This window comes from Sminthopsis crassicaudata, chromosome 1, assembly GCF_048593235.1.
Source record: "Sminthopsis crassicaudata isolate SCR6 chromosome 1, ASM4859323v1, whole genome shotgun sequence".
NCBI lineage: Eukaryota > Metazoa > Chordata > Mammalia > Dasyuromorphia > Dasyuridae > Sminthopsis > Sminthopsis crassicaudata.
In genome coordinates, this window is record NC_133617.1 from 368,538,482 (window position 1) to 368,551,385 (window position 12,904).

Genomic DNA, 12,904 nt, shown 5'->3' on the forward strand with positions numbered 1-12,904 from the left:
CTAGCTTCCCCTCCTCTTGTATTTTTCAACCCTGAGTTTTCATGACATTGTTCTCTTGCTTCTATTTCTATACAATTTGTCTACTCCTTCACAGGATCACTTTCTATGTTCAACTCCTCACATCTCCAAAAACATAACTTATCTCCTCCCTCAAACTCCCCTCTGTTTCTGCTAAGAGCACAACCATTCTTCTATTTACCCAGGTTTTCAACCTTAGGTATTCTCATCTCTTCTCAACCCCCACATTCAATCACTTGCCAAGTGCTGCTGATTCTACCTCTAGTTCCATTTTCCTCACAAACTAACCTATTTAATGTTCTCTGAAATAGGCATCTCATCTCTTATTTCTGTGATGCAAAGACTGCTGCCCCATGTCTTGAATGTACTTCTTCACCTCTGCCTCCTAGTTTCATATGCAGATCACTCCATGTACTGTCTTCTACAAAAGTCTTTCCTGTATGCTTAGGTATTAGTGCTTTCTCCCTCCTCAAATTATTATATATGTTTCCATATGGTAATCCCCCCAGGAGAATGTAAGCTTCTTGCAGGAAGGGACTGTTTTTTATTTTGTCTTTGCCTTGTACATAATAAGTCTTTAAAAATTGGATCAACATATACTAAGTTAAAAAAACAAGTGCTTAACTTAGAAATTCAAATTTATTTACAAAATTTCTCCAAAAACAAAGAAATTCTATTTCTTTAAAATACTGCAACTGATACCCCCCCTCCCCAAATCATTAATACATAATTTCTACCTATTATATAAAACTGTTTTTGGTATAAAAGTCCCTAGGAGAAGCAGAAGTGCATTTTGAGTTGAGTCAATGACTTCATAAGAAGGTGCAAGAAGTAATGCAAAAACTTTTTTTTTACTTAAAAAAAGAAAACCAAAACATTATCCAGATGAAATCTACTGTTATTCAGGAGGAAGGGTTAAGAGCATCTTGGTATAAAAAAGAAAAGTGACAGAAGTCGTGTTTTCAGACAGCCCTTAATTCACAATAAATCTGGCCTTTATATTGTAATAAAATCCAGTACTAATTGTTCAGGATATAAGTACTGTGATAAGTTCTGTCAGAAAGATAATTAATTTTAGTTTTTTAATAAATCACTGTTGTAAAAAGGGTACAGTATTTTTCTATCAATGGAAAAAAATACAAATTCTGTTCTGAGTTCACCAATTTGGTAAAATACTATATTAAAAAAGTCTTGGAGACATATATGCAAGAAAATTGGACAAATAAGGTTATGTGCTTCTTTAACAGGAATTCTCACTAACATTAGGATGGCTGGATTGATTTAGATGTTACATATATAAGATTTTTTTTTTTAATTGTTGTGACAATAGAAACAAATCAAAACCAAAATAATTACTACTTAAAACTTCTTTGACTAAAAAGAAATTCTTCAGAATCTGCCAAATGAATTAAAAACAATTAAAAAGAAAAGATCAAATTACAGAAGCATAATTTAACATGCTATAATTATTAAAAGTTTTTTAAACTTAACTGGGGTGAAGGACCTTTTTTTCCATAACAACTTTGTCACTGGGAAATATATTAGAAAGAAATTCATCCCTGAGAAGTGAGAAATTGAAATAAAAACAAAAGGAACAACTCGGTGCTGTTTAAACAATAATTAAGATGGCATGGGTTGTTATTAACAGTCAGTGAACAAACCTGAACCAGTCCTGCTCCAGAAATCTGGTTTTTGTAATGAAACAGCAAGTGGAACAATAAAATATCAGATAAATAGGAACTGTTGTTTTATTGTCAGCTTTGTAGTTTACTTCAAGTGCAAGCTTGGCCAGCTAAGCTACACATCCCAATAACGACTGAAGTGATGGCTCTTGCTGGTTTCTCCACTTCTGATTCTCCAGTTTTTTTCCTACTTTCGAAGTTCACCCAAACAGTAAGAGTAACACAATAGCAATTGAGTTTACTATTATCAGTGGCACTGCAAACAAACAAAAACAAACTCTTGTTAATATAAACAAACAATGTTTGGAAAATAAGAAGGAATACTTTTCAATGAATACTGAAACAGGAATAGATGACAATACATGCAAATTATTTGGAGGGAATAAAAATTGACTAACACCTTCTGGAATGTGGAACTCAAAAATCTTGCACTAAATATTAAGATATAACAGTTCAACAGTTACGTCCTTAATAAACTTATCTGCCCACCAGACATCATAAAGAGAGTAACTCTGAAGGCACTGGTTTGTAAAATATTTAAATTTGGAGTTTCTAAGCTTATTTTTCTTATAACTTTCAATCAAACTAGGTCTATGCAAATCTCTATGCCTCTAGATTTGTTCTAAATTAAAAAACAAAAAAACACAACCCCAAGAAAATGCATGCTAAGATTTGGCCTAAACCTCTATAAAGCTGTCTTCTCTTAACAATCTGAGAAATAGGTTGTACAAGTATATCTTTACTTAAATATGAGGAAACTGTTTCTAAGAGATAAAGTAACTTGCCAAAGGACAAAGTGACAGAGCAAAGTACTGATACCAAATAAAAAGATTTCTCAGATTGTACAACTTAGAGGTTAATACAAAGGCCCTACTCTAAAATGGAAGCATCATACAAAGAAAGAAGCCTATGATCCTCAAACCATAACACAGAATTAATACTTTATAGGACAGGATATAATAAAATAGCTAAACTGTTTCTTCTCCTTACCTCTCATAACTGTTCGTACAGATCGAATGAGGTTCATTAGCTGTGATTTAATTCCTGGCTCCTCTCCAAATCCTCCAATTCCCTGGTCTGTTCCCCAGCCAACTGCATAATACAAAGATGATTAGCTATGTTAAAATTTATTATGCACTCACCTTACTACATTAGCAACAGAGCCATCCATCTTGAAAAAGATTAATTCAAGCTATTGTTAAAGATCCCAAAATATCAGGAAGTCAGATTACCTCTAAGATAAAACAATAATAGTTAAAATCTTAGGTCAAATGTCTTTTATTTTTGACTGAAGGCAGAAACAAATATAAAAATAATTCAACTATAATGTACTTTTTATTTTACAAAGCAAACTTCAAACGGAAATATCCAGTAGTACTTAATTCGGAGAAGCAATAATGTAACACACTATCCTATTTTTAAAAAATAAAGAACTTTTGTTTCTCAGATTAAAACTACAAGTCAAAATAAATTGAAGGTTGAATAATTACTCAGCTAATTCAGAACAAGAACAATTTTTATATATAATTGGAGGTAGAGCTAAATTTTGTTGTCTGCTTTACTCAAAGGAATTATTGTGATTTAGACTTAATCTAGTTATAACTTTATATATATATATATATATATATATAGTTTAGGTGTTATTTCCCCAGCTAATGATAATGGATGTCTGCTCTTTGACTTAAATTCTGTGAATTTATATTCCAATAAAATCTGTGGTGAGCTGCTTTCTCTTATTCTTTCCAAATGATCTTTCCATCTTCTCTATTTTATTTGTCTTATAAATGTTTGTGGGGAAGATAGGTAGTATACTGGATAAATCAATGGGTGGAGTCAAGAAGACTTCATTCAAAATCATTTAAATTTAACTTCAGATACTGACTATTTATGTGACCCTAGGCAAATTACTTAACTCTATATGCCTCAGTGGCCTCATAAGTAAAGTGAGCTGGAAAAAAAAAAAGGCAAACCATTCTATTGTCTTTGCCAAGAAAACCCCAAATTGGGTCATGAAGAATAAGACAACTGAAAAATGATTCAACAACATATGGCAGATATTCACTTTTAAAAACTTAAATCCCACTGTGAAAATCCCATTTTCAAATCTAGTTTTGAATAAGTTTTCTAATGATCTTTATCCTCTTTCCTTTAATTCCAATTTCCTTGTCCTTGTCTGGGTCTATGTTTTCTTTAATCATAAGAATACTGGTTCACATAATTTATGTCAGTATTTAAACTTAGATGAATGAAACCCCATTTTTGCTGGTTTTATTTATAAGAGAATAGAAATTGCAATAAAAGCAATGGCTGTTCATTTTTATATTATTAACAAGTATGAATTACTGTATTGCCCTTATTCAAAATTCAAATTATAAAAGTGACTAATTTTCAATAATAGAGCCTAATTAAATTACAACTGCATTTCTGCATTTCTTCTCATTTCTGGGCCTAGAAATCAAAGCTCAATTTTTACATATATTTAAAAATCATTCTTTTCATATTAACTTCCTTAGTCTCACATATGTATGTGTGTGTATAAACACACACAGATATTAATAACCATAAATTATAAGATATAAAATAGAAATGCTCAAATAATTCCTAGCATTTATAATCAGCTTTATCACAAATTGCTAAACTCTTCAACTCTGCTCTTAAAATCAGTTTAAAATGTTACAATTAAGAATAGTTTATGTAAGGTTTTTGCTGTTTTTGCTAGTTATACATCTCAAGATGTACTGAGAAAACTTTCTCCTCCACAATACTTTCTCTTCCATAATACTTTTCATGGACATCTCTAGAACAGCATTTATGTCCAGAAGTAAAGGGCTTCCATCTACAGAATGTTTTGTCATCTGCAAAACTTTAGTATCAAATAGCAGTGAGGACTGCCTAAAGCATAGCCATAGATTTAAATTTTATTCAACAAGCATTTTATTTAAGTGTCTGCTATATGCTAGACACTGTGCTAAGTACAGGGTATTCAAAGAAAGTAAAAAACAAACAAACAAACAAAAAAAACCAAATTAAAATAACAATTTAAAAAATAGTCCCTACTTTCAAGGAACTTAAATGGGGAAGGAAAACGACAAAAACTAAATACAAATGATCCACCCATAGAATAAAGTGAAGATAATCTTAGGTACTAAAATTAAGAAAGCCTGTGAAAGGGGTTTTCTTTGGGGGGGGGGGGAGAGGAGGGGGTTGGGATCAAAAGATAGGACTTTAGTAAAGACTTGAAGGAATTTGGGGAAGTAAGGAGTTAAAAAGTTGAGAAGAGAAAGCACTTCAGGCATAGAAAATGCCCAAAGCCTAGAAACGGAGGCATAGAAGAGGCCAGTATGACTGGACTGAAGCGTATGTGAAGGGAAAAAACGGTTTAAAAGAATTGGAAAAGTAGGGATAGGCTAGGAAGGGCTTTAAAAGGGAAACAAAGGATTTTATATTTGATCTGGAAGTAATAGAGAGCCACCAGAGTTTATACAGAGGAAATAGAAGGTGGGAGAGGGATGATGATGCATCATCAGGCCTGTAATGATGATTTTAGTAGCTGAATGGAAGCTGAACTGGAGAGGGGAGAAACTTTAGGCTAGGAGACCAACTAGTAGTATTTTCAATTTGCCTTCTTGTTCTAATAAGACTGAGAGGTTTCATGATTCCTTGAAATACGCAACCCCAAATTCTTTATTTAAACACATTCCTCATAACAATTTTCTGGTAGAGCATTGAGTCTTAATTTTTTTCTTTGTATGATTTTCTAGGTTATTTTTGATGTGAGGTATCTTACTTTTTTTGGTATTATCCTATTTTATTTTAACTTCTCTTTGGTCTATAGATGCAGCCTTGTTTTGTCCTCATACCTGCTAGAAATATACTGCCACCCAATCATTTCCACTACAAACCACACTACTCTGTGCAAGTTCCTAATAACTATCTTCTAATTCTAACCAAATCCAATGTGTTGCCCCCATTTTACTAAACTTTGTTGCAGCTTTTGATTCTAGTGATCAACCAAAACAAAAGTAGGAACCACTACTCTGGTTCTCCAGGTCCAACTACTTTTTTCTAACTTGCTTCTTTTTTTTTTTCCTCCTCTCTTGTGATTCTATAGAGATCTCCTAGGACTCTGTCCTTGATCTGCTTTTTTTCCCCTAATCTATTTAGTTCTTTGGAGTGTTATTCATCCTTATGACTTCTCTGCATTGTACATCTAGATGATTGCCACATCTCAATCTCTGGTTTGGGCTTTTATTTCATTGTTTTATTCAGCAAGCATGTATTAAGTGTGTATTCTGTGGACAAAACTGTACTGGGCTCTTGGGATATGTACATAAGAGACTAATCTCTAGCAATCATCAATCTAATTTTGGGTATGTGAAGAAAGGGTATGGACATCATGTTACAAAGGAGACTAATCGAAGGACACTGTCAAATGACAGGTTCTGACAGAAGGGGATTGATTGAAAAGGCTGCTTTGAGTTAACACATAATATGAAGGATTTCAAAAAAGTAGAAGGAATTCCATTAATGGAATAGATAACAATAAATCAATAAGCAATAATTTTAGTATCAGGACAGTCTGAAGAATGAGGGTTAAGATCATTTATACTTCAATCCAAAGGCAATGATTCACTGAAAGTTACAGAATTAATTAGTGAAATGATAAGTAATTGGAATCTAATTTGGACAAGTGATATAGTAAGCACTTATAAAATACTTGCTGATTTGACATGGTATGAAAAAAGGTTCACTAAGATGTATTAGAGAAGAAATAGCCTGTAGGCAAGAAGGCCAATTAAAAGGCTAATCTATAGTGGCTATGAGAAGAGAGAATGTAAATGAAAGATACTGCAGATGTAATAATGACAGAATTTGGCAAATAACTGGACATATATTTGAACTGGAGTATGAGCTTAGGACATTGGGAAGATAGTAGGACCATCAACAAGAATAGAGAAATGAGAGTTTGGATTTTTTCCACATGGAATGGAATTGGTGAATTCAATACTGTATATGTCAAGTTTGGTTTGACAAGAAACCACTGAGGCAGAGTATAATTCATCAGACAACTGGAAATATGGAATGAGAATTCTAAAAAATGTCTGAGAGTGAAATTAAAGATCTGGGAGTTCTTCAACAATCAATAATAAACACTTATTATGCATTTGTATACTGAAAGCACTGTGTCAGGGCAAGAAAAAATACAAAGTTTAAACCAAATAGTTGAAAGCATAGTACTTAAGGAATTGGATAAGGGACCGAATATAGAAAGAAGAGGATTAAGGAAAAAAAGCCTTAGGAAATAGTAAGATAAAGATGAGGGTCAGAAGTCAGAGTAGGAATAGTTAAGAGGCAGGATGAACCAAGAGAATTGTATAACATCAAGATGCTGAAGAGAATATATACTAAACGGAAGAATGATTCACAGTGTCAAATACCAGAGTGAGTCACGAAAGATGACAAAAGAGAAAACACTAGATTGGATTAATTACAGGTTACGTTGAGTAGCGTTGTAGAAGAGAAGTCAGATTGCAAAGTGTTGAACAATCAGGAAGGAAGACAGTGAAAGAGAGGAAAAAGATGAGCAAATAATATGAGGGTATGGTAGGGTCAAGAGAAGTTCCCCCTCTCCCCCCAGAACATGAGTATATTTGTAGGTGAATTGATAGAAAAGCAATAGAAAGATTAAAGATGTTTGAGGGGAAAAGGATAATTTATATTATTCCATTTAGTACTTTAGTACAGGGAAGGTGATAGGGACTGAATTTCAATTGGAATGGTGAATTCCCAAGTGAGAAAACTCCTTCAATCAATGCAAGTAGGCATCTCTTCTCAAACTTACAGCCATAGAGAAGCATCTAGAGCACTAAGAGGGGAAATGCTTTGCCCAGGTTAACACAGCCTTGCATGTTTCTTATTTGGTCTCCTTAACTTAACTCTCTCCCTACTCCAATCTGTCCTCCACTCAGATGGCAAACCATATCACTTCCTACATAACAAAGTCAAATATAAACAAGCATCAAATATAAAGTCCTATGTTTGGCATTTTTAGCTCTTTATACAAGGCCCTTTCTTGCTATTCCGGGTTTTATATTACTTCTTTCTATAATATAATCCAGTTCCCTGGGACTGCTGTTTTTCCTTTCACAGGATACTCTACCTCCACTCTCCTCTTAACCTTCCCTCTCCACTGTCACTGTCTTGGATATTTCCTATTTCCTAGTTTTGTTCAAAATTCAGCTTAAAAATGCAAATTAAGGCAACTCTGAGTACCACTACACACCTCTCAGATTGACTAAGATGACAGGAAAAGATGATGAATGTTGGCAGGGATGTAGGAAAACTGGTACACTAATACACTGTTGGTGGAACTGTGAATGGATCCAACCATTCTGGAAAGCAATTTGAAACTATGCCCAAAGGGCTATCAAACTATGCATACCCTTTGATCCAGCTGAGTTTCTACTGAGCTTATACCCCAAAGAGATCTTAAAGGAGGGAAAGGGATCCACTTATGCAAAAATGTTTGTGGCAGCCCTTTTTGTACTGGCAAGAAACTGGAAACTGAATGGATGCCCATCAATTGGAGAATGGCTGAATAAATTATGGCATATGAATACTATGGAATATTATTGCTCTGTAAGAAACAACTGACAGACAGAATGATTTCAGAGAGGCCTGGAGAGATTTACATGAACTAATGCTAAATGAAATGAGCAGAACCAGTAGATCCTTATACAGAGTAACAAGAAGATTATATGATGATCAATTCTGATGGATGTGACTCTCTTCAACAATAAAATGATTCAAATCAGTTCCAATTGTTCAGTGATGAAGAGAGCCATCTCTACCCAGAGAGAAGATCATGGGAACTGAGTGTGGCTCATACAACATAGCATTTTCATTATTTTTGTTGTTGTTTGCTTGCATTTTAGTTTGCTTTTCTTTTTTTCTTGTGCAGCAAGATGATTGTATAAATATGTATGTTTACATTGAATTTAACATATATTTCTACCATGTTTAATATATATTGGACTATTTGCCACCTAGGGGAAGGGATGGGGGAAGAGTGGGAAAATTGGAACATACGATTTTGCAAGGGCTAATGTTGAAACACACACATGTTTTGAAAAATAAAAAGCTTAAATTAAAAAAAATTCAGCTCAAATCTTACCTTCTGCAAAGAACCATCCCCTGAGAGTAATTTTTATCTAATCTTTATATATTTTCTATGTACTTTGTTATTTAACATTCTGTGTTTCTTACCGCTTATTCCTCAAGGGAATATATTCTAAAGTTTAGACCCCCCCCCCCTTTCTTTGTATATTCAGTGCTTAGTATAGTGTGTGACACATAGGAAGTACTTAATAAATGCTTACTGATTGCTTGATAGCCAGCATCCGTCAGAGGCAAGGCCTCTATTGGCCTAGAGAACAGCATTCTATTCAGTTAGCCCTTCAGCTTCTGAATTAGTATATACTTCAATACATACTAACAACTAATTCTTATGTATTTGTTTGTCTATTCTGATAAACAAAGTAAGCATCTTGAGATCAGAGGTCCTGTCTTAAAACCTACAATGCCAGTGTTGAAAACTACAGAAGGCATCAAAGATTTTTTTATTCACTGAATAATTTCAGAAATTGCTCAAGCAAATAAACTATCTTTATTTAATATAAAATACCCAGCAATACAGGGCTAGGCATCAGATAACATTAAGAACCCACTAACTGTGGAAAGACATTTTAGTCTATATTTTTCTCTTTTTAAATCACTGCTTTATTTAGGAGACACTTTGTGTTGATATCCTGCAAGACTATCCAATGCCAAATAAAACATCAAGCACATTAGTTACATTGAAAAATAAATGTACTCAGAACCTGGGCTCTTCATCAATCAACCAACAGACATTTTAACTGAGACTGAACTATGTACAATGGACTATTCCTCACTTATTTGTCCCTTATTAGTTCTTCTGACACAGTATTCTTTCTAAAAGCTGAAAGGAAAGAAGATAAGAAGGCTGGCTGGAAAAATGGGCAAAAGGAATGTTGGGTAGGAAAAGTACATAAGAATAAGAGAAGGAAAAGTAGTGTGTTTATTGGAAATTCAGAGGATACAAAGTTATCACATCTGGCTGTTACAGACTTTATGGAATTAAATTCAATCTGAATCTTATATCTGAAAGGATTCATAAATTGAGAAAGAGGTATCAAAAAGGCCAAGGGATTCCATAGTAACAAAAAATAATAAAGAACACAGGAAATACACAGGTTGTAGCAAGGATCCCCGTTTTGGGAAAAAAAAAAAAAGCCGTATGGAAATGTATTTTTAAAATACTCCAAATCTAACTGTAGGCAGAGACAAGAGGCAGGCATCCCAGTACTTTGAGGTTATTCCTTTTTTTCATTTATGTCACTGGTACTCAGCACAGTACATGGCACATAGTAGGCACTTAATGTTTACTCTTGAATCTTTCCACTTCCAATTTCAACTAACCAATCAACAAGCACTGATTAAGCACTTACCTCATTCATCCGTGTATGTTTATATAGTGATCAAAAGTCCTGGATTTAAATTACTCTTTGGATATTAGCTGAGTCATCACCTCACCTCAATGAACTTCAGTTTCTTTATCTTTCACTTAAGTTGAACTAAATGGATTCTAAGATCTCTTCCAAGTTAAAAAATAAACCAAAAGCTAGGACTTTCTAAGACTCCACATTCAAAGTTCCTCCCAATATACTACTTTGCGTGATAGTAAGTGAAAATATTTTAGTTATACATATTAATATGTAAATATATTTTAGATATTTATTATTTATAACCACAGGAATGTATTTTACACATAAAGTATTTTATACAAATATATTTAGGATTCATATAAAATGAAATATATGTGTGTGTGTGTGTGTGTGTGTGTGTGTGTGTGTGTGTGTGTGTGTGTGTGGTGTTGAGTCATTTCAGTTGTGTCTGACTCTTCCTGACTCCATTTGGGGTTTTCTTGGCAGAGATGCTAGAGTGATTTGCCATTTCCTTGTCCAGCTCATTTTACAGATGAGGAAACTGAGGCAAACAGGGTTAAGTGACTTGCCCAGAATCACATGGCTAGTGTCTGAGGCTGGATTTGAATTCAGGACCTGCACTCTGCCACTGCATCCCGTAGCTATCCTACATGCATATGCAAACACATAAACATGCATCTACAACCTATTTACTATATACATCCTTTAAGGACGTATGTATACACATACATCACTGGATAATATGATGCATTATTATACTGAAGCAGAACACTGCATGTGGACACATGTATACACCCACATCATTATGTAACGCCACACAGGGGCATATTCACACACATGCAGGGAACAGATTCCCGCCCCCCCCCCCACACCAGCCAGCGCCCGCCCCCCGGGAGCACACACTTCTCGGGCTGCCCAAACGCTCCTCATTCATTCCGCTGTCCGGTCCCGACCTCTTCCTCCATCCCGCCCTGCCCAGCAAGGCCTCGGGCCGCTCCCCGCACACACCCAGCCAACTCACTGTTCTTTAAGAAGCGCTCCTCGTGCAGCACGGCGATGGCGTTGACGCAGAGGAGGGCCGCCTGCAGCAACGAGTACAGGGTGAAGGCCATGGCCACAGCCCCAGCCGCCACCACTACTGCCGCCGCCGCCTCTCGGGTCCGCTTCGTTCTGCCTAGGATACGTGGCGCCGGCGCAGCCGCTGCGTCAGGGACGGAAGCCTGCGGGGCCCAAAACAAGCGTTCCGCGAAGCATCCGTTCCTAGCCCTTGCAGCTCAGCTGGTCTGAGAAGGAAGAGCGAGGCGGGGAGAACCGGGATTACGTGGCCGCGGATTGGGAATACCCCTCGGCTGTAAATATAACTACTCAAATACTTCTGCTTTATTTAGTAATTAGCTTCAGGGAAATTTGTGGCACTTTTTTCTTAGAATCTTCAAATTGCTTCCCTTTCCCCCTCAGTCCTTTAATTTATTACCCATAGTGTCCAGAGAAACGTGGAAAGAACATGGAATCTGGGGTCAAAGGTCATAGTGCTTCTCGCCGAAGGAGACCTTAGAGGCCATCTAATCCAACCCTGGCATGACCCAGGTGAGGAAATTGAAGCTCATTGAAGTGAGGTGGCTGAGACCGGCAGACAGTGAGTGACTCGGCTACAAGTATCAGAAGGGCGATTTGAACCCAGTCTTTCTGATCACTGTCATTATACGGTGCTGCCCTTCCTCTGCTTGTTTTTGGTCACCTTCGGTAACACGTTGAATGTTCTTGAGCCTTTAAAATTTTTTTTATTAATAGCTTTTTATTTTCAAAATACACGCAGAAACTAGTTTTCCACATTCACCTTTGCAAACTCTGTGTTCCAAATTCCTCAACTTCCCTTGCCTCTCCCCCCCTCTCCTAGACAGCAAGTAATCCAATATAGGTTAAACGTGCAATTCTTCTAAATATATTTCCACATTTATCATGCTGCATGAGAAAATCAGATCAAAAAAGGGAAAAATGGGAAAGAAAACTAATACCCTGACCGTATTCCCAGTAAATGCAGTATTCCTCACTCAAAATCTCCCTATCTTTGTAAAGAAGAAAGGAAGAGGCCCAAATTTGGAGAAAGCTAGTTCAAAGAAAGGAGATTTTAGCTCTTATAACCTAAAATCATAGTTATACGAAATCATACACATACAAACAAGTACTCAACTCAGGAAGGATCAGAAATCCTCAACAGCATAATTCTGAAAATATAAAGATAAATGACTCTAACAGGAAGAAAAAAAGGGACTGATGTGGATGCACAGGGAGCTCACCGACAAACTTAGTTTTTTCAGAAGATGGCAGGTGATAGAAGGAAGAGAATCTCCTCTGCTGGATCATGATTCACGTCTCAAACATTATATGTGAGTGTGCTCGAGGAGTCTGTCCTGTGCCCTTTTCCTTTTTCAATTAATGGATTTCTTGAACTCTTTTTGTCGATGATCTCATCAGCATACATGGTTTCAGTTATCATCCTTTTGCAAAGGAATTCCAGATTTATTGGTATCATATAAACTTTTTAGTCTCAACATGTTCAAAAGCAGGTCTACTTTTTCTACCCTCTGAGCTTAACTCTATTCCAAATTTTTCATTTTCTATTGAGATCAGCACTGTCACACAGGTTCACAAACTTGGCAACTCTTTCTCCTTCCTTAC

General features: G+C 35.7%; 1 protein-coding gene across 1 annotated transcript; it reads right to left on the reverse strand.

Annotated features, from left to right (window-relative positions):
• Positions 1 to 638: 638 nt before the first annotated feature.
• On the reverse strand, positions 639 to 11,428 carry IER3IP1 (immediate early response 3 interacting protein 1). The gene is made up of 3 exons (XM_074279323.1): positions 11,247 to 11,428; positions 2,691 to 2,792; positions 639 to 1,956 (listed from the first exon to the last, which is right to left on the reverse strand). The coding sequence occupies exons 1-3, from the start codon at positions 11,335 to 11,337 to the stop codon at positions 1,901 to 1,903; spliced, it is 249 nt and encodes an 82-aa protein (XP_074135424.1). The 5' UTR covers positions 11,338 to 11,428; the 3' UTR covers positions 639 to 1,900.
• Positions 11,429 to 12,904: the final 1,476 nt, after the last annotated feature.

Bases quoted from the DNA above. Each gene is read 5' to 3' on its own strand.
- IER3IP1 (XM_074279323.1), bottom strand. From the start codon at position 11,337: ATGGCCTTCACCCTGTACTCGTTGCTGCAGGCGGCCCTCCTCTGCGTC. The intron at 2,793-11,246 runs GTGAGTTGGCTG...TGTATTATGCAG, and splicing joins GGAGCGCTTCTTAAAGAACA to TTGGCTGGGGAACAGACCAG. The intron at 1,957-2,690 runs GTAAGGAGAAGA...GTTTGTTTGCAG, and splicing joins TGTACGAACAGTTATGAGAG to TGCCACTGATAATAGTAAAC.